Raw genomic sequence first — 24551 nt, forward strand, 5'->3', positions numbered from 1 at the left:
CAGGGACTACAGACAATCACGGACTACAAAAGGAAAACCAGCCACGTCACGGACACCTACGTCTTGCTTCCAGACAAACTAAACACCTTCTTTGCCAGGTTTGAGAATAATACAATGCCACCGACACGGCCCGCTACCAAGGACTGTGGGCTCACCTTCTCCGTGGCCGACGTGAGCAAGACATTTAAATGTGTTAACCCTCGCAAGGCTACTGGCCCAGGCGGCATCCCTAGCCGCGTCCTTAGAGCATGCGTAGACCAGCTGGCTGGTGTGTTTACGGACGTATTCAATCTCTCCCTATCCCAGTCTGCTGTCCCCACATGCTTCAAGATGGCCACCATTGTTCCTGTACCCAAGAAGGCAAAGGTAACTGAACTAAATGACTATCGCCCCGTAGCACTCACTTCTGTCATCATGAAGTGCTTTGAGAGGCTAGTCAAGGATCATATCACATCCACCGTACCTGTCACCCTAGACCCACTTCAATTTGCTTACCACCCCAATAGGTCCACAGACGATGCAATCGCCATCACACTGCACACTGCCCTACCTCATCTGACAAGAGGAATACCTATGTAAGAATGATGTTTAATGACTATAGCTCAGCATTCAACACCAGAGTACCCTCCACGCTCATCATTAAGCTTGAGGCCCTGGGTCTCAACCTTGCCCTGTGCAATTGGGTCCTGGACTTCCTGACTGGCCGTCCCCCGGGGGTGAAGGTAGGAAGCAACATCTCCACTTCGCTGATCCTCAACACTGGGGCCCACAAGGGTGCGTGCTCAGCCCCCTCCTGTACTTCCTGTTCACCCATGACTGCATAGCCATGCACGCCTCCAACTCAATCATCAAGCTTGTGGACTACACAACAGTAGTGGGCTTGATTACCAACAATGATGAGACAGCCTACAGGGAGGAGGTGAGGGTACTCAGAGTGTGGTGTCAAAACACAACCTCTCACTCAACGTCAACAAAACAAAGGAGATGATAGTGGGCTTCAGGAAACGGCAGAGGGAGCACCCCCCTATCCACATCGACGGGACAGCAGTGGAGAATGTGGAAAGTTTTAAGTTCCTCGGTGTACACATCATGTACAAACTGAAATGGTCCACCCACACAGACAATTTGGCTTGCCACCTAAAACACTCAAAATTTTTACAAGCATTTCGCTACACGCAATAACATCTGCTAACCATGTGTATGTGACCAATTAAATATAATTTGATTTGAATCAGAATGTAGACAAGATCAGGACAAAGGACCCATGTTAGCACCAGGTATAAACAGGGCTTTAGACATTACAGATTATAATTAATTTAGGCTAACACAATCTTCTGCTAGAACAACCAACACACTCTCCATCAGTGCTCCAGTACGGGCCAGAGAGCAGAGTTCTGAGCCTTGTGTTCATTTGTTTTACCAGCAGTGTGGTTTGTCACTGGGTCCTTGGATTTGCTCTGGCCCACATCTGGACTCTCGCTCTGGGGTAAACTCCGCTCAATGCTGCCCTCCGCAGAAGACAAGGGCACTGGGCTCTCTCTGACTTCCATTCACTATAACTCACTCTGCTTGGGGGGATATTAAGGCAGATCACTTGATGTGCCCGTTGTAAGGCACAGTTATCCAGTGCAAGAGTAGCTGATGTGAAGGGTGTATACATCACAGCAGGTTGGTGCCACCTTAATTGGGGAGGACGGGCATGTGTCAATGGTTGGAGCGGAATAGGTGGAATGGTATCAAATACATGGTTTCCATGTGTTTCATGCCATTACATTAGCTCCATTACAGACGTTATTATGAGCCGTCCTCCCCTCACCAGCCTCCACTGGTATACATGCCTATACAGCCCCACAGTGGAGGTGTCATAATAGTCATAAAACCTAGCAATCAAACAGGGAAATGGTTCCAATCGTTTTTCCACCCTTCATTTTTACCTTAGGGGATTTTAGAAACACTTAAAATAAGGGCTGTGTTTCGTGTAGGCTTACCCTGGCATGACGTTTTGATAACCATGTAAATCTTTCGGACAAGATGGCTTTATCAATATTTTTGGCTCTATTTACTCTGAGATTCGTAAATGCTAATCAAAGTAAACATCATGCAAAACTATAAATCCCTGCACGTCATCTCTAGCTGACACCTTTGCTAACAGGTATTGTGTCAATTTAAAACTTGCACAAAACAGTTCACAGAATTGTCCATTTAAAGAAATGTTGCCAATTTATTCATTACTACATTTAGATAACATTAGATAGTTAATCCAGAGATTCTTACCTTTGCCTCGATTCGGCTGTCTCATCCAGATCATCATGATGATCTGGATGATATAGTTGTTTATGATAGCCACATTAGCAGAAAATTTGCATTTCATTTTTAGGGGAGGTAAATACAGGAGAATATACTGATAAAAGTCACCTTGTCCTAGAGAGATTTACACAGTTATCAAAATGTCACGCCAGGGTAAGCCTTCACAAAACCAGGCCTTATTGGAAGTGTTTCTAAAATCCCCTAAGGTAAAAATGAAGGATGGAAAAAAGATTGGAACCATTTCCCTGTTTGACCACTAAGTTTTATGGGTATTATGACTCATACTGTTGTACTCTATTATCATCACAATCCTATAATTTTCTCCAAGTCTGTCACTCAAATTCAGGGATACTTTTCATTCTTTATCTTCTGCCCCCCCTTCTCTCTCTCTCTCTCTAACCCCATTCTGATGTGTTTATGAGCAACCTCAGGGGTCAATTATGTCAGCAGCATACTCCTACAGTTAAAATTACCCATGCTCAGCCTCAGAGAGAGAGAGAGAGAGACATGATTTAGAAAGCGTAGTGTTGTTGGCTGAAACATTCCTGGCCTTGAACGCGCTCCGTCCGTCATTTCAGCCGAGCAAGAACACCCACTACTCTGTACATCTGGGTCTTTGACAACTCGCCACATTGTCAAGTCCCACCCGCAGGCTGTTTCATCACAACTCACAGCAAGTGTCTGGGACGGTCCAAGAGTGAGGAGATGCTGTGCATATCCAGATGTCAGTGTGTTTGGAGATCTACAGGTGAACATACAGTTCCAGGAGTTTAATAGAAAGGGAATGCAAGGCTTTGACCTTGATAAATAATCCATGTGTTATGTGGTAGCCTAACAGAAACTGTGTGTGTGTGTGTGGGGGGGGGGGGGGGGGCATTATTTTGCTTCTATGTGGTATGTTAAGTGCTTTAACTCTGCAAGGCAAGAGTTAAAGGCAACAGTAGCTACCTGAACCAACTATCACATTATTCTATCCCAGTTAGTTCTCTCCTGTCCACGGAGGACCTAAAATATGCAATCTCTGACACAAATCAGCTCCAAAATGTATTATAAACACTGTATGTGTGTGTGTGTGTTCACCAAGTAGTGACCACATAAATCAATGGGGAGGGAGGACGAATAACACCTCCCAGTGTCAAAGCCAGGCCAGTAGGAGATCAGAGCTGATTGGACCTCAACAGAAAGACCATCCAACAGGCTTCAGCTCCAATCTACTGTTCTTAACCTGGCAGACAGAGAGAACTATCTCAGACCCCAGAGAGCTTATAAAAGTCAGAGATGGATGGCTTCTGGGGCTGGTGTGTGTGTGTGTGTGTGTGTGTGTGTGTGTGTGTGTGTGTGTGTGTGTGTGTGTGTGTGTGTGTGTGTGTGTGTGTGTGTGTGTGTGTGTGTGTGTGTGTGTGTGTGTGTGTGTGTGTGTGTGTGTGTGTGTGTGTGTGTGTGTGTGTGTGTGTGAGTGAGAAAGTGTTGACATGTTTTGTGTCTGGCGGGTGGGAAGGTTTGATTCCCTAGAGTTAAGGGGCAGAGTTGGGGGTTGGAAAGAGGACACTAGGGAACCCTGTTGGTGTAAGCTGTGAAAGTTAGGAGGAGGTCAGTGAATTTTGGTAGGTTTAAGTGTGTGTGTGTGTGTGTGTGTGTGTGTGTGTGTGTGTGTGTGTGTGTGTGTGTGTGTGTGTGTGTGTGTGTGTGTGTGTGTGTGTGTGTGTGTGTGTGTGTGTGTGTGTGTGTGTGTGTGTGTGTGTGTGTGTGTGTGTGTGTGTCTGCCTGCCTGCCTGCCTACAGTACGTACCATTTCAATAATATTCCAACATCATCACTTCAGCACCCCCACCTACTCACCAACTATTTCCCTACTGCCACATCTACCTAGCATATACCATGTATACTGTATATATTCCTTACAGCACCATGTTCCATATTCCTTACAGCACCATGTTCCATATTCCTTACAGCACCATGTTCCATATTCCTTACAGCACCATGTTCCATATTCCTTACAGCACCATGTTCCATATTCCTTACAGCACCATGTTCCATATTCCTTACAGCACCATGTTCCATATTCCTTACAGCACCATGTTCCATATTCCTTACAGCACCATGTTCCATATTCCTTACAGCACCATGTTCCATATTCCTTACAGCACCATGTTCCATATTCCTTACAGCACAATGTTACATACATCAACACCAGTAAGTTAATGCTATGATTTAGATGTATGACTCCAACCTGACTGTAACTCCAACATAACTGTGGCGTGACAGCGAACGTTACCAAGCATGCAGGCATATATGTGTGTGTGTGTGTGTGTGTGTGTGTGTGTGTGTGTGTGTGTGTGTGTGTGTGTGTGTGTGTGTGTGTGTGTGTGTGTGTGTGTGTGTGTGTGTGTGTGTGTGTGTGTGTGTGTGTGTGCGCGTGTGTGTGTGTACAACAGTGGAGTGACACAAAGCTGTTTCAATGTAAAACCCTCTAATAAATCCAAACTTCCAAACATGCCAATTCAAGCCTCTTTTTTGACCTGCCCGCTAACACACACCATTAAACCTAAACGGGCTGCCAACTCTGTGCCACCTCCCAGGGGGGGTGAGGGGGGTGGCAGGGGGCAGGTGGTGCCCTGTGGCGTCACCATGGTAACAGATGGAATCCTTCTCTCATCAAGACACACATCCACACACAGGACAAATATGAGTCTAACTGAATCAAACAAATCCTTTTCTCTCAATAAAATAATATGTTATAGCCCTTCCTTTTATCTAAATGTTTCAAACATGCTCTAGATTTCTTATGTTATGGGCTAGGAAAGGATGTATTTCAAATGCATCTATAAACAGTACAAAATGTATACTTATACTGCAAGTAAATATTGAATGCTTTATGTACATATTGGCCCCAGGTCTATTGTTGCTAGGCCGACGTTAGAGCCAGCAGAGAGCAAGGAGACAAAAGAACTCACATCATTATTTTTGAATTTAGTAAAATGTTTCACACATCTGGTGCGGATCAATAGCAGCAGAGCATTTGGACAATTAAAACGCACTGCAGCTGTACACCTTTTTTAAATAATCTGAACTTTGCTGGCTCTGGGGACCTATCAGCATGGCTCTGGGGACCTATCAGCATGGCTCTGGGGATCTATCAGCATGGCTCTGGGGACCTATCAGCATGGCTCTGGGGACCTATCAGCATGGCTCTGGGGACCTATCAGCATGGCTCTGGGGACCTATCAGCATGGCTCTGAGGACCTATCAGCATGGCTCTGGTGACCTATCAGCATGGCTCTGGGGATCTATCAGCATGGCTCTGGGGACCTATCAGCATGGCTCTGGGGACCTATCAGCATGGCTCTGGGGACCTATCAGCATGGCTCTGGGGACCTATCAGCATGGCTCTGGGGACCTATCAGCATGGCTCTGGTGACCTATCAGCATGGCTCTGGTGACCTATCAGCATGGCTCTGGGGACCTATCAGCATGGCTCTGGGGACCTATCAGCATGGCTCTGGGGACTTATTAGCATGGCTCTGGGGACCTATCAGCATGGCTCTGGGGACCTATCAGCATGGCTCTGGGGACGTATCAGCATGGCTCTGGGGACATATCAGCATGGCTCTGGGGACTTATTAGCATGGCTCTGGGGACCTATCAGCATGGCTCTGGGGACATATCAGCATGGCTCTGGGGACTTATTAGCATGGCTCTGGTGACCTATCAGCATGGCTCTGGGGATCTATCAGCATGGCTCTGGGGACCTATCAGCATGGCTCTGGGGACCTATCAGCATGGCTCTGGGGACCTATCAGCATGGCTCTGGGGACCTATCAGCATGGCTCTGGGGACCTATCAGCATGGCTCTGGGAACCTATCAGCATGGCTCTGGGGACCTATCAGCATGGCTCTGGGGACCTATCAGCATGGCTCTGGGGACTTATTAGCATGGCTCTGGGGACCTATCAGCATGGCTCTGGGGACCTATCAGCATGGCTCTGGGGACGTATCAGCATGGCTCTGGGGACATATCAGCATGGCTCTGGGGACTTATTAGCATGGCTCTGGGGACCTATCAGCATGGCTCTGGGGACATATCAGCATGGCTCTGGGGACTTATTAGCATGGCTCTGGGGACCTATCAGCATGGCTCTGGGGACTTATCAGCATGGCTCTGGGGACATATCAGCATGGCTCTGGGGACTTATCAGCATGGCTCTGGGGACCTATCAGCATGGCTCTGGGGACCTATCAGCATGGCTCTGGGGACCTATCAGCATGGCTCTGGGAACCTATCAGCATGGCTCTGGGGACCTATCAGCATGGCTCTGGGGACCTATCAGCATGGCTCTGGGGACCTATCAGCATGGCTCTGGGGACATATCAGCATGGCTCTGGGGACCTATCAGCATGGCTCTGGTTACTGGAATGCCAGATAGCAAACAAGCACTGTTTCATTTTTCTTTATACACACACATGGATACACGCGTGTTTGTAAGCACATACAAACACACACGCATACTCAACACAGGCAGGTATGCACGCAGACAGACACACACGCACACACACTTTCTCACCGCCTCAGGCTAGGGTAATCCATGCATGATTGCATGACTCCAGCAGGGAATAGCAGGAAGCCATGACTAAACACACCTGATAACACATTACTGTAAGACATTAAAACCCAGAGCTGTAAAACAGACCATAAAATACCCCACGCCAATGATGCCACTATTCACTGACCTGTGAGATGCACATACTAGACATGGAAGTCACCCTGTTGCCCTGTGGTGTGTGAGACCGAGTGGGCATCCGTGTGTGGAAAACGGGTTTGTGTGTGTGTGTGTGTGTGTGTGTGTGTGTGTATGTGTGTGTGTGTGTGTGTGTGTGTGTGTGTGTGTGTGTGTGTGTGTGTGTGTGTGTGTGTGTGTGTGTGTGTGTGTGTGTGTGTGTGTGTCTGTAAGTGCTTGACTTCCCTTTGCCATGCCAGCTCAGCCCAGCCAAGCAGCCCAGAGCTCTGGAAGCTGTGGTTTGTTGATGGGGAAATTACTTAATTCACTGTGGCTGAGGGCTAATGCACTGGGGACTGCTGGGACCATATCAAATAATTACCCAAAGGGAGGTGTGTGTGTGTGTGTGTGTGTGTGTGTGTGTGTGTGTGTGTGTGTGTGTGTGTGTGTGTGTGTGTGTGTGTGTGTGTGTGTGTGTGTGTGTGTGTGTGTGTGTGTGTGTGTGTGTGTGTGTGTGTGTGTGTGTGTGTGTGTGTGTGTGTGTGTGTGTGTGTCTTTCTCTCCCTGCTGAGAGGACTACACAATGGGACAACAAGAAAGACAGAGAAAGACAGAGAAAGACATAGAAAGACAGAGAAAGACAGAGAATGAGAGAGAAAGACAGAGAAAGAGAAAGACAGAGAATGAGAAAGACAGAGAATGAGAGAGAAAGAGAGATAAAGACAGAGAAAGAGAAAGACAGAGAAAGACAGAGAAAGACAGAGAAAGACAGAGAAAGAGAAAGACAGAATGAGAGAGAAAGACAGAGAAAGAGAAAGACAGAGAATGAGAGAGAACATTGCCACATACAGTATAACTCCTATAGACTGTCTCATCAGTATAACTCCTATAGACTGTCTCGTCAGTATAACTCCTATAGACTGTCTCGTCAGTATAACTCCTATAGACTGTCTCGTCAGTATAACTCCTATAGACTGTCTCGTCAGTATAACTCCTATATGCTGTGTAATAGGTTCATATCCACAGTGAGAGTGTTAGTTAGTAAGTTAGCATGTCAGAGTTGGACGTTGAGCAGCACACACCCTGGGCCAAGGCGACCCATGTTGCGTGTAGATGTGTACATTCTGCATGTACACTGTAAGCCATTTACACAGCGGGCCTTTAAACTGAGGTGACTCAGACGGAGGAGACGAGAGGAGAAGAGGGGAGAGGAGTACATCTCTGGCCCTGGGGACTTTCCCAAAGCAACACACCCACCCTGGGCCTGCCCTGGAAACCAACAGCCTCAGAGCAGCTCAGATACACACTGACAACAGATCAGCTATCAGCAGGCCGGAGAACAGCTCAGATACACACTGACAACAGATCAGCTATCAGCAGGTTGGAGAACAGCTCAGATATACACTGACAACAGATCAGCTATCAGCAGGCTGGAGAACGGCTCAGATTCACACTGACAACAGATCAGCCATCAGCAGGCCTGAGAACAGCTCAGATTCACACTGACAACAGATCAGCTATCAGCAGGCTTGAGAACAGCTCAGATACACACTGACAACAGATCAGCTATCAGCAGGCCGGAGAACAGCTCAGATTCACACTGACAAAACATCAACTATCAGCAGGCCTGAGAACAGCTCAGATACACACTGACAAAACATCAGCTATCAGCAGGCCTGAGAACAGCTCAGATACACACTGACAAAACATCAGCTATCAGCAGGCCTGAGAACAGCTCAGATACACACTGACAAAACATCAGCTATAGGCAGGCCTGAGAACAGCTCAGATATACTGTATACTAACAGATAATATATCAGTTGCATATTATATCATGCTTTATCATGTAAGGTCATACAGCCATTCAATGACTTAATAACAAATCAGCTGCCCTGTGCACAATTCAATAAACAACCCTCAGCAGCACTTAGCTGCTGAACATCAGTTCCATGCCTTATAATCACTTTTTTGAATGGTCCTTTTCAAATTATCTGCAGGTGCTCAAACAATCAGATTGTGCCAGCTGCAATGCTGTATTTAAACAGGGAGTAGGCCTTGTCTTGAGTAGCCAGAAGGACACACACAGAGCAATGTCATGAGTCTAAATATCTAGTTATTTCCCTATGCTTGCTAACATACTCTCCCTACGAGACGTCTGTCAAGAATCAGGGTCATGCAGAACCACCAAACCTTTTCAATACCTCCCCTTTTTCTCTTTCCCTTTTCTTTGCTCTTCTTCCCTCTCCCTCACTGTCACTTTGAGGGGACTATCATTGAAATCAGATAAACTCCTGTTGTCATAATATTTAAAAGCTAAAATGCCACCCAGATACTTTTAGAAAAAGCTTCCCAACCACCTCCAAGGCAGTTGGAAGTTAGTCTAACAGAGGCCCCTTGGACATGACGGCATTTATGGAGCCTGACTTCTGAGGGTTCTAATTGTAGTGATTCAATGAAAAAGCATGTTGCTCTCTCATTTCCCCCTGCATAGGTCTTGAGTTAAGGAAAAACCACAATGAATGAATAGGAAATAAGAAGCCATCAGTGTCTATGATTACAACTCTCTGTTCTCTTCCTCTCCCTCTCTCTCTTTCCCTCTCTCTCTTTCTCTCTCTCTCTCTCTCTCTCTCTCTCTCTCTCTCTCTCTCTCTCTCTCTCTCTCTCTCTCTCTCTCTCTCTCTCTCTCTCTCTCTCTCTCTCTCTCTCTCTCTCTCTCTCTCTCTCTCTCTCTCTCTCTCTCTCTCTCTCTCTCACACACACACTCTCACGTTCTCATATAAAGGCGTATGAATCAGCATTTCGATCTGGGGCTTGGATCAAGCCTGGCTCATATCTGATGGCATCACATGAGACTCAGGAAGAAGAGCACTGACAAAGAGGCCCATTCACGGACGAGACCCATGATGACATCAAAAAGACACACATCCACTTTATCCAAATGAGTGACACAGACCATTTGATATATGGTAAGAGGAACCCAATATGGCACCAGGGGAATCTAACCTTCCCTGCAGAGAGGAGAAAAGGCTTCTGTGCTGCTCAGTAACCATATTACCAGGCCTCAACCAATAACAGTCACTGTGAGCTGAGTGGAAGTGACTCTGGACAAAAACACCAACATCAATTGTATTAGGGCTTTGTTCACAAGCCGCAAGTCACAGAACAAGCATAGAAATCTCTCGGCGAGAAAGGGTCTTGATTACACAAGATGGGTTCAGTTATAATATTATTTATTTTGTTTGCCCCAAATCAAAATATGCTCTCTTGTTGATGTGAAACATCTTTCTTATGATTGAATGTCAGGTTTATGGATCACAGACTAAGAAAATAAGGGCCATAGTAATATCAGAGTGGTCATTTCTCCTGTCAGGAACTGTTTCTGCTCTTCTCTCTGCCTCTCACAGGCTCTCTACTTGCCCCGTTGAAGTCTTCGGTTGCCTTCAAAATGGCACCCCATTCCCTACATAGTGTACTACATGTGACCAGGGCCCTAGAGCCCTATGTGGGCCTTGGTCAAAAGCAATGCACTATATAGGGATTTGGAATATTGTGCCTTTTCAGATGCAGCCTCAGTCTGGGAGTGTTAGGAAAAGAGAGAGTCCCTTGACTTTGCAAGGTTCTGCAGTCACATCCATCTGTGTCAAAATGCAGCAGGTCCCTCTTTAATGATATAGTGCAGCAGAGGAAGCACTGTCACCTCCCACTTCGTTGCCAAAACACTCCAACAATCATCCCTTCATCTCTCCAGGATTCATCACAAACTCCAGCTCCATCGAGCAATGATATTTCTTCTTGTTTTATTTGTTAATATTTGCCTTTTAACTTTACTATAACCGCACAAGTGGTACACTGAATGTGTACTCTAGCCAGATCCCATGCTGCAGTGTGGTTTCCCTCTTCAAATTAATCACAAATACTCATCTTGACCCTCATTCATAAATGCAGTTGCTGTGATTGCATAATTTGTTGGCCAAATTGAATTATGATGGTGTGTTTATCTTTCCATAAATCCTCTGGCGTTGCCTGCTAATATTGTGATGATGGGCAGGCAGTAAAGCCTGGCTGGCTGTTGCTGCTGACAGTAATGGTAATCAGTAATGGAGCAGAATCTCAGGGGGATTTCACTAAGACTCACTGATTAGATAAGGAACGCGATTATGAAGCACGGGCAAAAAAAACACAGCCAACAACTGAGAGAAAACGTATATTCTAAGAGGGAAAGAGCATAGGCTATCTGACACATGGCCCTTTTTCACGTGTTGAGATACAACAGATCACGCCCAACACTGGAGATAGAATACAAACTGTTGGGGATGTTATTTTGTCGGGAATGGAAAGCCTAAAGAGACCTAAGGAGACCAAGATGCACCTTGAACCTATTCTGTTGTTGACACTTGCTCATACTCCAGATAACAACAGTGGACTGAGTGACTGCAGGTTACATCATCTGTAGGGTTGAGCACCTGAACATTAGCTCAGTGGACAGCTGTTTGACAGAGACAGAGAGAGACAAGACACTGGAATGTGACATTCTGGGATTCCTCAACTGGACCATTAATAACTCAATTGCAACTTGTATCTACACTGAATGGCTTTTCTTGTGCAGTGTGTGTGCTGTAGCCCTATAAAGTGCTTCTACAGGACAAAGACCCAACATCCCCATGTGGAGATTAAAAAGCATGGTTGGTTCAATAGAAAATATAGAAAATACATCTAACTTTCATTCTCCTGCTATGTGAAAATCCCAGTTGTCTTTTAATAAGGCCTATAATCATGAGGGCGATAAGTCTTAAGGACCCAACTTACTTTAAAGTCATTAGATATTGCCTAAACATGGAACAGGGAACCTAAACAATGTCACTTGGTCTGTAAATCAATATTACTAACGTTAACAGTTAAATCATTTGCAAATCGCCATAACTCCAGTTTCACTCATGTTATTACATATTGGTGTATATGTAATAAGATATGAGCAAATTGTTACATACACATTTAAGGCATGGCGCTTATCTGTTTTAAAGATCTCTTGAAATTAGATATCCGCGGTGCAAAACCTCAGACGGTTAAGATGGAAAATCAAATACTGCATGGGCACATCATAATACGCACAAATGGCAAGGGGTGACATACCTAAATTGACAAAGCTCATAACCATGTCTGCGTCGTTTAGCAAGTTGTTGTCCTGTAGAGTTGCTATCGGCGGCCCCTGGGTGGTGAAGACGGGTTTGTATGGATAGGAGTACGCGTTCTCTTCCCCCTCCGTGGACATGGCATTGTACAGGTCCATCATGAACATTGGGGCCGCGTTGTGCTTCCCGTGGAGATGCGGTCGCGGCCGGTGTGGGAGCCCGAGTATCGAGAGGATTTCTCGCTGCATCTCCCTGCGCTCCTGGCTTTTCAGCCGCCGGTGGATGAAACTCGAGTGAACCTCATTGTCCAGGGAAAAGTTAGAAAATACTGTGTCCGCCAGGACGCAGTAGCTCCATACGAGGAACAAAGCAGGGGTACGTCTATCCAAAAATGAAACCATTTTGATGCCGTGCGTAATTGCGCTGAGTGCTCTAACCTAATACTTAAAATAAGGATATTGAACTTCGCAACATGTTTGTTCAATACCCGAATCATTGACGGCCCCTCATGTTGAGGGAAGAGTTCCCGATTGGAACATCAATTTCACTTCAACGTGCACTCTTATTGGATTGCCTTAAAATCCACTGATCTGTACAATTTTGAATTTCGATTATTTTGCCTTTACATCCAGCTACTCCGACCTCTTTCACTAGCCTGTCACTGTCTCCCTGGGTCACGCGTAAACTGCAAGGTTGACAAGACGTGTTGCAGCGAGTGCGATGAGCCGAGCTCAGCGATCAGACTTTGAGGAGGTGCTTTGTGCGCTGGGAGGAGCAGAGAGAGAGAGCCCAGTATAGCACTGTGTGTGTGCGTGTGTGTGCGCGCGTGTGTGTCCGTGCTTGCATGATTACCCTCCCAAAAGAAGCACAATGTGACAAAAGGCCAACATACCATAGCTATATCTATATTGCTTTGAAAAAGACCTGTCATCAGTATCATGTTCTCTTGCATGTGTTCCATGGAAATGGTTAATACACAGTTTACCTGTGACAGGCACCTGAACTCTTTTCTCTGTTTTATGGAGGAGGAATTATTTGCTCCTAAGGAAACTGTGTGGGCATTGTTGGCAAATGTGTTCTCTGTGTTGCCTAATACAGAAGGAGAGATCGTAACATACCATACAATGTGTTCATATTGCAGGTGCACTACTCCACTAGAAAAAGAACAACGATGACTAGATTATTACAACTTTACCATCACAACATTCAGTCAGACGTTAACATCAAAACATTTAGTCAGCCAACTTTATCATCACAACATTCAGTCAGGCAACTTTACTATCACAACATTTAGTCAGACAACTTTACCATCAAAACATCCAGTCAAATCAAATCAAATCAAAGTGTATTTGTCACATACACATGGTTAGCAGATGTTAATGCGAGTGTAGCGAAATGCTTGTGCTTCTAGTTCCGACAATGCAGTAATATACAATGAGTAATCTAACCTAACAATTTCACAACAACTACCTTATACACACAAGTGTAAAGGAATGAATAAGAATATGTACATAAAAATATATGAATGAGTGATGGTATAGAACGGCATAGGCAAGATGCAGTGGATGGTATAGAGTACAGTATATACATATGAGATGAGTAATGTAGGGTATGTAAACAGTATATAAAGTGGCATTGTTTAAAGTGGCTAGTGATACATTACATCAAGATGGCAAGATGCAGTAGATGGTATAGAGTACAGTATATACAGTGGGGCAAAAAAAGTATTTAGTCAGCCACCAATTGTGCAAGTTCTCCCACTTAAAAAGATGAGAGAGGCCTGTAATTCTCCTCATAGGTACACTTCAACTATGACAGACAAAATTAGGGAAAAAAATCCTGAAAATCACATTGTAGGATTTTTAATGAATTTATTTGCAAATTATGGTGGAAAATAAGTATTTGGTCACCTACAAACAAGCAAGATTTCTGGCTCTCACAGACCTGTAACTTCTTCTTTAAGAGGCTCCTCTGTCCTCCACTCGTTACCTGTATTAATGGCACCTGTTTGAACTTGTTATCAGTATAAAAGACACCTGTCCACAACCTCAAACAGTCACACTCCAAACTCCACTATGGCCAAGACCAAAGAGCTGTCAAAGGACACCAGAAACAAAATTGTAGACCTGCACCAGGCTGGGAAGACTGAATCTGCAACAGGTAAGCAGCTTGGTTTGAAGAAATCAACTGTGGGAGCAATTATTAGGAAATGGAAGACATACAAGACCACTGATAATCTCCCTCGATCTGGGGCTCCACGCAAGATCTCACCCCGTGGGATCAAAATGATCACAAGAACGGTGAGCAAAAATCCCAGAACCACACGGGGGGACCTAGTGAATGACCTGCAGAGAGCTGGGACCAAAGTAACAAGGCCTACCATCAGTAACACACTACGCCGCCAGGGACTCAAATCCTGCAGTGTCAGACGTGTCCTCCTGCTTAAGCCAGTACATGTCCAGGCCCGTCTGAAGTTTGCTAGAGAGCATTTGGATGATCCAGAAGAAGATTGGGAGAATGTCATATGGTCAGATGAAACCAAAATAGAACTTTTTGGTAAAAACTGAAATTGTCGTGTTTGGAGGACAAAGAATGCTGAGTTGCATCCAAAGAACACCATACCTACTGTGAAGCATTGGGGTGGAAACATCATGCTTTGGGGCTGTTTTTCTGCAAAGGGACCAGGACGACTGATCCGTGTAAAGGAAAGAATGAATGGGGCCATGTATCGTGAGATTGAGTGAAAACCTCCTTCCATCAGCAAGGGCATTGAAGATGAAACGTGGCTGGGTCTTTCAGCATGACAATGATCCCAAACACACCGCCCGGGCAACGAAGGAGTGGCTTCGTAAGAAGCATTTCAAGGTCCTGGAGTGGCCTAGCCAGTCTCCAGATCTCAACCCCATAGAAAATCTTTGGAGGGAGTTGAAAGTCCGTGTTGCCCAGCAACAGCCCCAAAACATCACTGCTCTAGAGGAGATCTGCATGGAGGAATGGGCCAAAATATCAGCAACAGTGTGTGAAAACCTTGTGAAGACTTACAGAAAACATTTGACCTCTGTCATTGTCAACAAAGGGTATATAACAAAGTATTGAGATAAACTTTTGTTATTGACCAAATACTTATTTTCCACCATAATTTGCAAATAAATTCATTAACATTCCTACAATGTGATTTTCTGGATTTTTTTTTCTCATTTTGTCTGTCATAGTTGAAGTGTACATATGATGAAAATTACAGGCCTCTCTCATCTTTTTAAGTGGGAGAACTTGCACAATTGGTGGCTGACTAAATACTTCTTTGCCCCACTGTATTTGCCACTGCTTGACGAACAAAATCTTGGTCGACCAACAGCCTTTCGACCAAACAATCGACCAGTCAACTAAATGGAGTCAGCCCTACTAAGTACACTGAGTGTACAAAACATTAAGGACACCTGCTCTTTCCAGGACATAGACTGACCAGGTGAATTCAGGTGAAAACTATGAACCCTTATTGATGTCACCTGTTACATTCACTTCAGTCAGAGTAGATGAAGGGGAAGAGACAGGTTGAAGAAGGATGTTTTAGCCTTGAGACAATTGAGACATGGATTACTTTTTTGCCCCACTGTACATATGAGATGAGTAATGTAGGGTATGTAAACATTATATGAAGTGGCATTGTTTAAAGTGGCTAGTGATACATTTATTACATCATTATTAAAGTGGCTGGAGTTGAGTCAGTATGTTGGCAGCAGCCACTCAATGTTAGTGATGGCTGTTTAACAGTCTGATGGCCTTGAGATAGAAGCTGTTTTTCAGTCTCTCGGTCCCTGCTTTGATGCACCTGTACTGACCTCGCCTTCTGGATGATAGCGGGGTGAACAGGCAGTAGCTCGGGTGGTTGTTGTCCTTGATTATCTTTTTGGCCTTCCTGTGACATCGGGTGGTGTAGGTGTCCTGGAGGGCAGGCAGTTTGTCCCCGGTGATGCGTTGTGCAGACTTCACTACCCTCTGGAAAGCATAACGGTTATGGGCGGAGCAGTTGCCGTACCAGGCGGTGATACAGCCCGACAGGATGCTCTCGATTGTGCATCTGTAAAAGTTAGTGAGTTTTTTTGGTGACAAGCCGAATTTCTTCAGCCTCCTGAGGTTGAAGAGGCACTGCTGCGCCTTCTTCATCACGCTGTCTGTGTGGGTGGACCATTTCAGTTTGTCCGTGATGTGTACGCCGAGGAACTTAAAACTTTCTACCCTCTCCACTATTGTCCCGTCGATGTGGATAGGGGGGTGCTCCCTCTGCTGTTTCCTGAAGTCCACGATCATCTCCTTTGTTTTGTTGATGTTGAGTGTGAGGTTAGACAACTATACCATCACAACATTCAGTCAGACAACTTTACCATCACAAAATTAAGTCAGACAACTTTATCATCACAACATTCAGTAATACAACTTTTCCCTGACAATATTCAATCAGACAACATTACCATCACATTATTCAGTCAGAAAACTTTACCATCAAAATGTTTCGTCAGACAAATTTACCGTCACAACATTCAGTCAGACAACTTCACCATCACAAACATCAGTAAGACAACTTTACCATCACAACATTAAATCAGACAACATTACCATCACAATATTCCGTCAGACAATTTTACCATCACAACATTCAGTCAGACAACTTTACCATCACAAAAATAAGTCAGACAACTTTACCATCACAACATTCAGTCAGACAACTTTACCGTCACAACATTCCGTCAGACAACAGTACCATCACAATATTCAATCAGACAACTTTACCATCACAAAATTCAGTCAGACAACTTTACCATCACAACAATCAGTCAGACAACTTTACCATCACAACACTCAGTCAGACAACTTTACCATCACAACATTCGGTCAGAAAACTTTACCATCAAAACATTTCGTAAGACAAATTTACCATCACAATATTAAATCAGACAACATTACCATCAAAATATTCAGTCAGACAACTTCACCATCACAATATTCAGTCAGACAAATTTACCGTCACAATATTTAGTCAGAAAACTTTACCATCGCAACATTTAGTCAGAAAACTTTACCATCACAATATTCAGTCAGACAACATTACCATCACAATATTCAGTCATACAACTTTACCATCACAATATTCAGTCAGACAACATTACCATCACAATATTCAGTCAAACAACTTTACCGAGGCAACATTCAGTCAGACAACAATATCATCACAATATTTAGTCAGAAAACTTTACCATCGCAACATTTAGTCAGAAAACTTTACCATCACAATATTCAGTCAGACAACTTTACCATCGCAACATTTAGTCAGAAAGGTTTACCATCACAATATTCAGTCAGACAACTTTACCATCACAACATTAAATCAGACAACTTTATCATCACAACATTCAGTCATACAACTTTACCATGACAACATTCAGTCAGACAACAATACCATCACATTATTCAGTCAGAAAACTTTACCATTACCGTCACAATAATAAGTCAGACAACTTTACCATCACAACCTTCAATCAGACAACTTTACCATCACAACATTCAGTCAGACAACTTTACCTTCACAACATTCAGTCAGACAACTTTACCATGACAATATTCAGTCAGACAACATTACCATCACAACATTAATTCAGTCAGACAACTTTACCATCACAACATTCATTAAGTCAGACAACTTTACCATCACAACAATAGGTCAGACAACTTTACCATCACAACATTAAATCAGACAACATTACCATCACAATATTCAGTCAGACAACTTTACCATCACAATATTCAGTCAGACAAATTTACCGTCACAATATTTAGTCAGACAGCTTTACCATCGCAACATTTAGTCAGAAAACTTTACCATCACAATATTCAGTCAGACAACATTACCATCACAATATTCAGTCAGACAACATTACCATCACAATATTCAGTCAGACAACTTTACCATCACATACATTCATTCAGACAACTTAACCATCAAAACATTCAATCAGACGACTTTAACATGACAATATTCAGTCAGACAACATTAACATCACAACATTCATTCAGTCAGACAACTTTACCATCACAACAATCAGTCAGACAACTATACCATCACAACATTAAATCAGACAACATTACCATCACAATATTCAGTCAGACAAATTTACCGTCACAATATTTAGTCAGACAACTTTACCATCGCAACATTTAGTCAGAAAACTTTACCATCACAATATTCAGTCAGACAACATTACCATCACAATATTCAGTCATACAACTTTACCGAGACAACATTCAGTCAGACAACATTATCATGACAATATTTAGTCAGAAAACTTTACCATCGCAACATTTAGTCAGAAAGGTTTACCATCACAATATTCAGTCAGACAACATTACCATCACAATATTCAGTCAGACAACATTACCATCACAATATTCAGTCAGACAACTTTACCATCACATACATTCATTCAGACAACTTAACCATCAAAACATTCAATCAGACGACTTTAGCATGACAATATTCAGTCAGACAACATTAACATCACAACATTCATTCAGTCAGACAACTTTACCATCACAACAATCAGTCAGACAACTATACCATCACAACATTCAGTCAGACAACTTTACCATCACAACATTCAGTCAGACAACTTTACCATGACAATATTCAGTCAGACAACAATAACGTCACATTATTCAGTCAGAAAACTTTACCATCACAACATTTCGTCAGACAACTTCACCATCACAACATTCAGTTTGACAACTTTACCATCACAATATTAAATCAGACAACTGTACCATCATAACATTCAGTTAGACAAATTTACCATCACAACATTCAGTCAGACAACTTTACCATCACAACATTAAATCAGACAACATTACCATCACAATATTCAGTCAGACAAATTTACCGTCACAATATTTAGTCAGACAACTTTACCATCGCAACATTTAGTCAGAAAACTTTACCATCACAATATTCAGTCAGACAACATTACCATCACAATATTCAGTCATACAACTTTACCGAGACAACATTCAGTCAGACAACATTATCATGACAATATTTAGTCAGACAACTTTACCATCGCAACATTTAGTCAGAAAACTTTACCGTCACAATATTCAGTCAGACAACTTTATCATCAAAATATTCAGTGAGACTTCTTTAACATCACAACCTTCAGTAAGACAACTTTACCATCACAACATTCAATCAGACAACTTTAGCATCACAACATTCAATCAGACAACTTTACCATCACAACAATCAGTCAGACAACTATACCATCACAACATTCAGTCAGACAACTTTACCATGACAATATTCAGTCGGACAACAATACCGTCACATTATTCAGTCAGAAAACTTTACCATCACAACATTTCGTCAGAGAAATGTACCGTCACAATAATAAGTCAGACAACTTTACCATCACAACATTCAGTCAGACAACTTCACCATCACATTCAGTTCGACAACTTTACCGTCACAATATTAAATCAGACAACTTTACCATCAAAACATTCAGTCAGACAACTTTACCTTCACAGTATTCAGTCAGACAACTTTACCATCACAACATTCAGTCAGACAACTTTACCATGACAATATTCAGTCAGACAACTCTACCATCACAACATTCAGTCAGACAACTTTACCATGACAATATTCAGTCAGAAAACATTACCATCACAACATTCATTCAGTCAGACAACTTTACCATCACAACATTCATTAAGTCAGACAACTTTACGATCACAACATTCATTCAGTCAGACAACTTTACGATCACAATATTCAGTCAGACAATTTTAACATCACAACATTCATTCAGTCAGACAACATTACAATCACAACATTCCTTCAGTCAGGCAGCATTACCATCACCATATTCAGTCAGACAACATTACCATCACAACATTCATTCAGTCAGACAACTTTCCCATCACAACATTCATTAAGTCAGACAGCTTTACCATCACAATATTCAGTCAGACAATTTTACCATCAAAACATTCAATCAGATGACTTTACTATCACAGCATTCACTCAACATTACCATCACAATATTCAGTCAGACAACTTTAACATCACAATATTAATTCAGTCAGACAGCTTTACTATCACAACATTCAGACAACTTTACCATGATAATATTCAGTCAGACAACATTACCATCACAATATTCAGTCAGACAACTTACCATCACAATATTAAATCAGACAACTTTACCATTACAACATTCAGCCAGACAACATTACCATCACAATATTCAGTCAGACAACTTTACCATCACAATATTCAGGTTGACAATTTTTCCATCACAACATTCATTCAGTCAGACAACTGTACCATCACAATATTCAGTCAGACAATTTTACCATTACAACATTCAGTCAGACAACTCTACCATCACAACATTCAGTCAGACAACGTTAACCATCACAATATTCAGTCAGACACACACACACACACACACACACAAATGCCCATGCCCTCTGAGTGATTGTTTAATTATGAGGCAATATGAGCGCCCCCCTATTCCCTGTCGCCCTAGCCAGTGTACATGCAAGCAGGAAGTAGGCAACGACAGAGAGTGCTGAGCAGTGCTCAGACAAAGAGCAGGCCAGGGTTGGAGGGGACGGGGTGCAGATGTTTGGTAGCTGTTTCACCCCTTTCACATGCCACTCTGGCCCCAGCACCTCTTAAACACCACACATGAATGGAACATCCCTGACCCTCTTGTGAGCTCCGTTCTGGCCTTGGCAAGGAGAGGGGCTTTCAGATGGCCCCTGCCACCGTTAATGACCACTTCATGTTGAACGGACTCCTCCTCGGAGTGTAACGGTAAACTTTTAGCTTCACAGAGAGACTCGTTTTAGTGGCTCTGTAAGGTGGAGATGTTTTCGAGCCACAGCTTGCCAGGTAATTTTTGACAGTCAAATTAAACTTCAATGGCACAGCGAGCTAGAACAGGACATACAGTCCCTGATTCTGAGCTTTAATTGACAGTAAGAAAGAGAAGGACAGGAGAGAGAAAGCATGGCTAGAGATAGTTACAGGCTGAGCCCACCTCCCTGCCCATTTAATATGCTTTTTCTCCATTTCATTACAGCCTCACTCCCCTTTTTCCGATGACAATGCAGTGCGGTTTGTTTGAGAGCTTGCCCTGTGCTCTGTGCCTGCCACCACTCACTCCATGTGTGTATCCACAAGTCTCTCTATTGCGATTTAAATGGTCTTTCAACGGTAGTTTGTACCATATAAACACTGCTATCCGGTCCCTCAGATTCAGCTAATGGCCGCAGGTGTTTACAGTACGGCGGTTTCAGACAGAGGACATGAAAGGGACTTGGTTTCAGTTAGAACCATGCTCTCTGGCTTTATACTGCAAGCTGGGGCCCCCTTGGCCCCCAGGTCCACAACCCTCCAGCCCCCCTTGCTCCGCAGCCGCTCTCGCTCCCCAGCTCCCCCTCAGTTCTCTAGCCTCCCAGCCCTGGCCTCAGTCATTGCTCAGAGAGGGGCTGCCACTCTGGGGCAGGAAAATCGGAACAGACCCCCCTTTGTTTGGGCCTCTATGGCCCTGGTGACAGTCACAGTAAACAGTGGTCTCAGGCTGAGCCCAGGCTGTGTGAGCTGCACTGAGAGGCTAAAAAAAACAAAGAGGGTTTGAGCTTTCTGCCTCTTCACTGTCACACACACACACACACATTATGTATATGTAATATACACACTAAACCATTATCACACACAATCAAACACTGCGTTATCAGACAAGGCACACAATCATGTACACAGACGCGCACACACACACACAGACACACACACACACACACACAGACACACACACACACACACACACACACACACACACACACACACACACACACACACACACACACACACACACACACACACACACACACACACACATACACTGGGGGCCCTGGTCTAGTAGACCAATCAGTGGCGGAAATGGAGGATGATGTGACAACCTACTATCATTAACACTCTGAACAACTGAGCTGTACTTGAGAAAGAGAAAAAAACTATGTTCTTATTGCATAGCCATTAAAACCAGTAGATAGTGATCGTGCTGACGTCATCCACCTATTCCTATGGAAAACTCCCGATGGCGCATGAGGCTGGAAATATTTTAATTTGAAGCGTGCCATATTCCTGAATGGGGCTGAATGGCACCAAAAAATTGTCTACGGATCATGGTGAAAGTGTCCGTAACTAGCAAAGGATCATGGCCGATGTAGTTGTTTTCATCGTGCCTGAGAGAGTCAACTCAGGGCTACATGACATTGGTCAGCCCCTCCATCTCTACTTGACAGGCTTGTTGACTCCATGCTCTCATCTAGGCTATGTGTGACGTTTTAAATGTATGTATTTCAGTCCTAATAATGTTCTGTATTATGTCATGTTTCATGTGGACCCCAGGAAGAGTAGCTGACGCTTTTGCTCGGGCTAATGGGGATCCTAATAAATACCAAATAGCCCACCACACCCCCTTTAGGTGCATGTGCAAAGAGGGAGCCTCCTCGTAGCCTGCCGGTCTGTGATTGATCTATGTCAGCACGTGGTCCTGTGTGACGATAAAAATTTGTCAGAATGGACTACTATTTAAATATATATCTCAATTTGATTCGAACCTTAAAATAATTTACTGTGGGGATCGATGTTAATCATAATAAACACATTTTAAAGCTCAAAACAGTCATCTAAATGTTTGTGTTGATCGTAATTTACTTAGGCTTTCTAGGGCAGGCCAGGGCTTTTGGCATCGCTAGGTTGCTACGCACTAGCCGACTTCACGCTCCAGACCGGACACCGAGGGCCTCTTTTAATGTACCATACCTTCAAGCCCTTTATATGTTCTGATGCAATTACAGTGAAGAAGTCTGACTTTCAAAGTGTTTGATTTTGTTTGTCCCACTCTCCCCCACTATATGTTTGAAAACTATATTTCAAGCCAGGCTTTTTCTCTTCAATCCGTAATAGGCTAGGATAGCTCTCTCGCACACACACACACAGATGCTTTCTCTCACATCCAAACAAACACACATTGTCTCTCACAAACACAAACACACACTCACACCCCTCACCCTCACAGCCTCACACTCTCACACTCTCACCCTCACAGCCTCACACCTTCACCCCTCATCTGATCACTCTTCTTTTTTCGCTGCTGAGTCTCTCTACCCCCCCCCCCCTTTAACAGTTCAGAGGAGAGGTCAAAGGTCAGATTAATATTTATTTTGCGTGTTGCCTCGGAGAGCGCCAGACGGCACTCCTTTGAAGGGGTGGGGTCCAGCCAAGTGGCCCTGTAGAGGGTACAGTAAAACCTGCTTTTGGGGTAAACTGAAATTTCTCTCCCCCGTTTTGGCCCGTCTACATTCTCGGCACAGCCCCACTGTGTGCGCTGCACGGTGCACCAGTCTGTTAAAACACAGCGACCAGGTGGGGCTGTGGGAATGCAAATGTTCCCCTTCTGGTGTCAGACACTTCCAGGGACCTCAGGAACATATGAGACACCGCTGTGAGACGGCCGGAGAGAGCGCAAGAGGGAGAAGAAAAAAACAACATAAAACTGCTTTAAACTTGTCTTTTGTGTTTTCCATTCCCTTTGTGGTTTCGCTCAGCGTTACCGTAACAAAAGAGAGAGTCGAGACAAACATCTCTCCAAATGGCACATGCTCATTTCCTGGTGATGATGATCAGCTCATTTGAAATCCTGCACCTGTAGTTCTCTTTCCTGTCATTCAGTACCTGCTTTCCCCTGTATCCTGTGTCTCTTCTCACCCCGTCTGTGTTAGTCTGCAGACAGAGATGCAGGAACACCACAGTAGCCTGGCTCTGATTCATAGCACTCAGCAGCTCTGCATAATCAGTTATGTTTGCTGCTGTTGACAGGCACAGATAGCATTTACTTAAGCTGTGCACCTAATGCACCCACCACACAGAGTTAAGGCTTATTCACCACAGGATACTATCACCCACCTACTCTGTCACTCTGTGTCATCAGCGCATAGAATAGGCCTGACGATACGCTGTTCTCTCCCCTCTTTACCCCACACTCATCAGTGTTTCCATATCGGGATGCGAGGGGATAATAATGGCCCCTCCGGCTCAGCGGAGGCACCCATTTATCCTTGTCTCTATGGTGAGTGGGTCCTTGTTCTCGTCACTCTGTAAGCCTGTGCTGGGCTGTCAATCAAAGCCCTGGGTGATCAGCGATCAGTCACCTCCTGTTAAGAGGTGCTGGTCTGAGGCCCCATTAGTGGAGCAGCAACTCAGCCAGACTGGTCTCACTGGCCCGGGCCAAAAGCTGATGAGAAACAGGGTTAGAGAGAGAGGTGGACGGGGGAATGG

At 44.0% G+C, this 24551-nt stretch overlaps 1 protein-coding gene across 2 annotated transcripts in view; it reads right to left on the reverse strand.

The window, feature by feature from the left end:
- LOC139542796 (bone morphogenetic protein 7-like) overlaps window positions 1-12899 on the reverse strand; it is a 58365-nt gene extending 45466 nt beyond the window's left edge. For both annotated transcript variants that reach the window (XM_071348630.1, XM_071348629.1), the window contains exon 1: window positions 12153-12899. In XM_071348630.1, the coding sequence (XP_071204731.1) occupies window positions 12153-12552 (400 nt within the window). In that variant the 5' untranslated portion in view covers window positions 12553-12899. The remainder of the gene's footprint in view (window positions 1-12152) is intronic.
- Window positions 12900-24551: the final 11652 nt, after the last annotated feature.

Source organism: Salvelinus alpinus, chromosome 17 (assembly GCF_045679555.1).
Source record: "Salvelinus alpinus chromosome 17, SLU_Salpinus.1, whole genome shotgun sequence".
Taxonomy (NCBI): domain Eukaryota; kingdom Metazoa; phylum Chordata; class Actinopteri; order Salmoniformes; family Salmonidae; genus Salvelinus; species Salvelinus alpinus.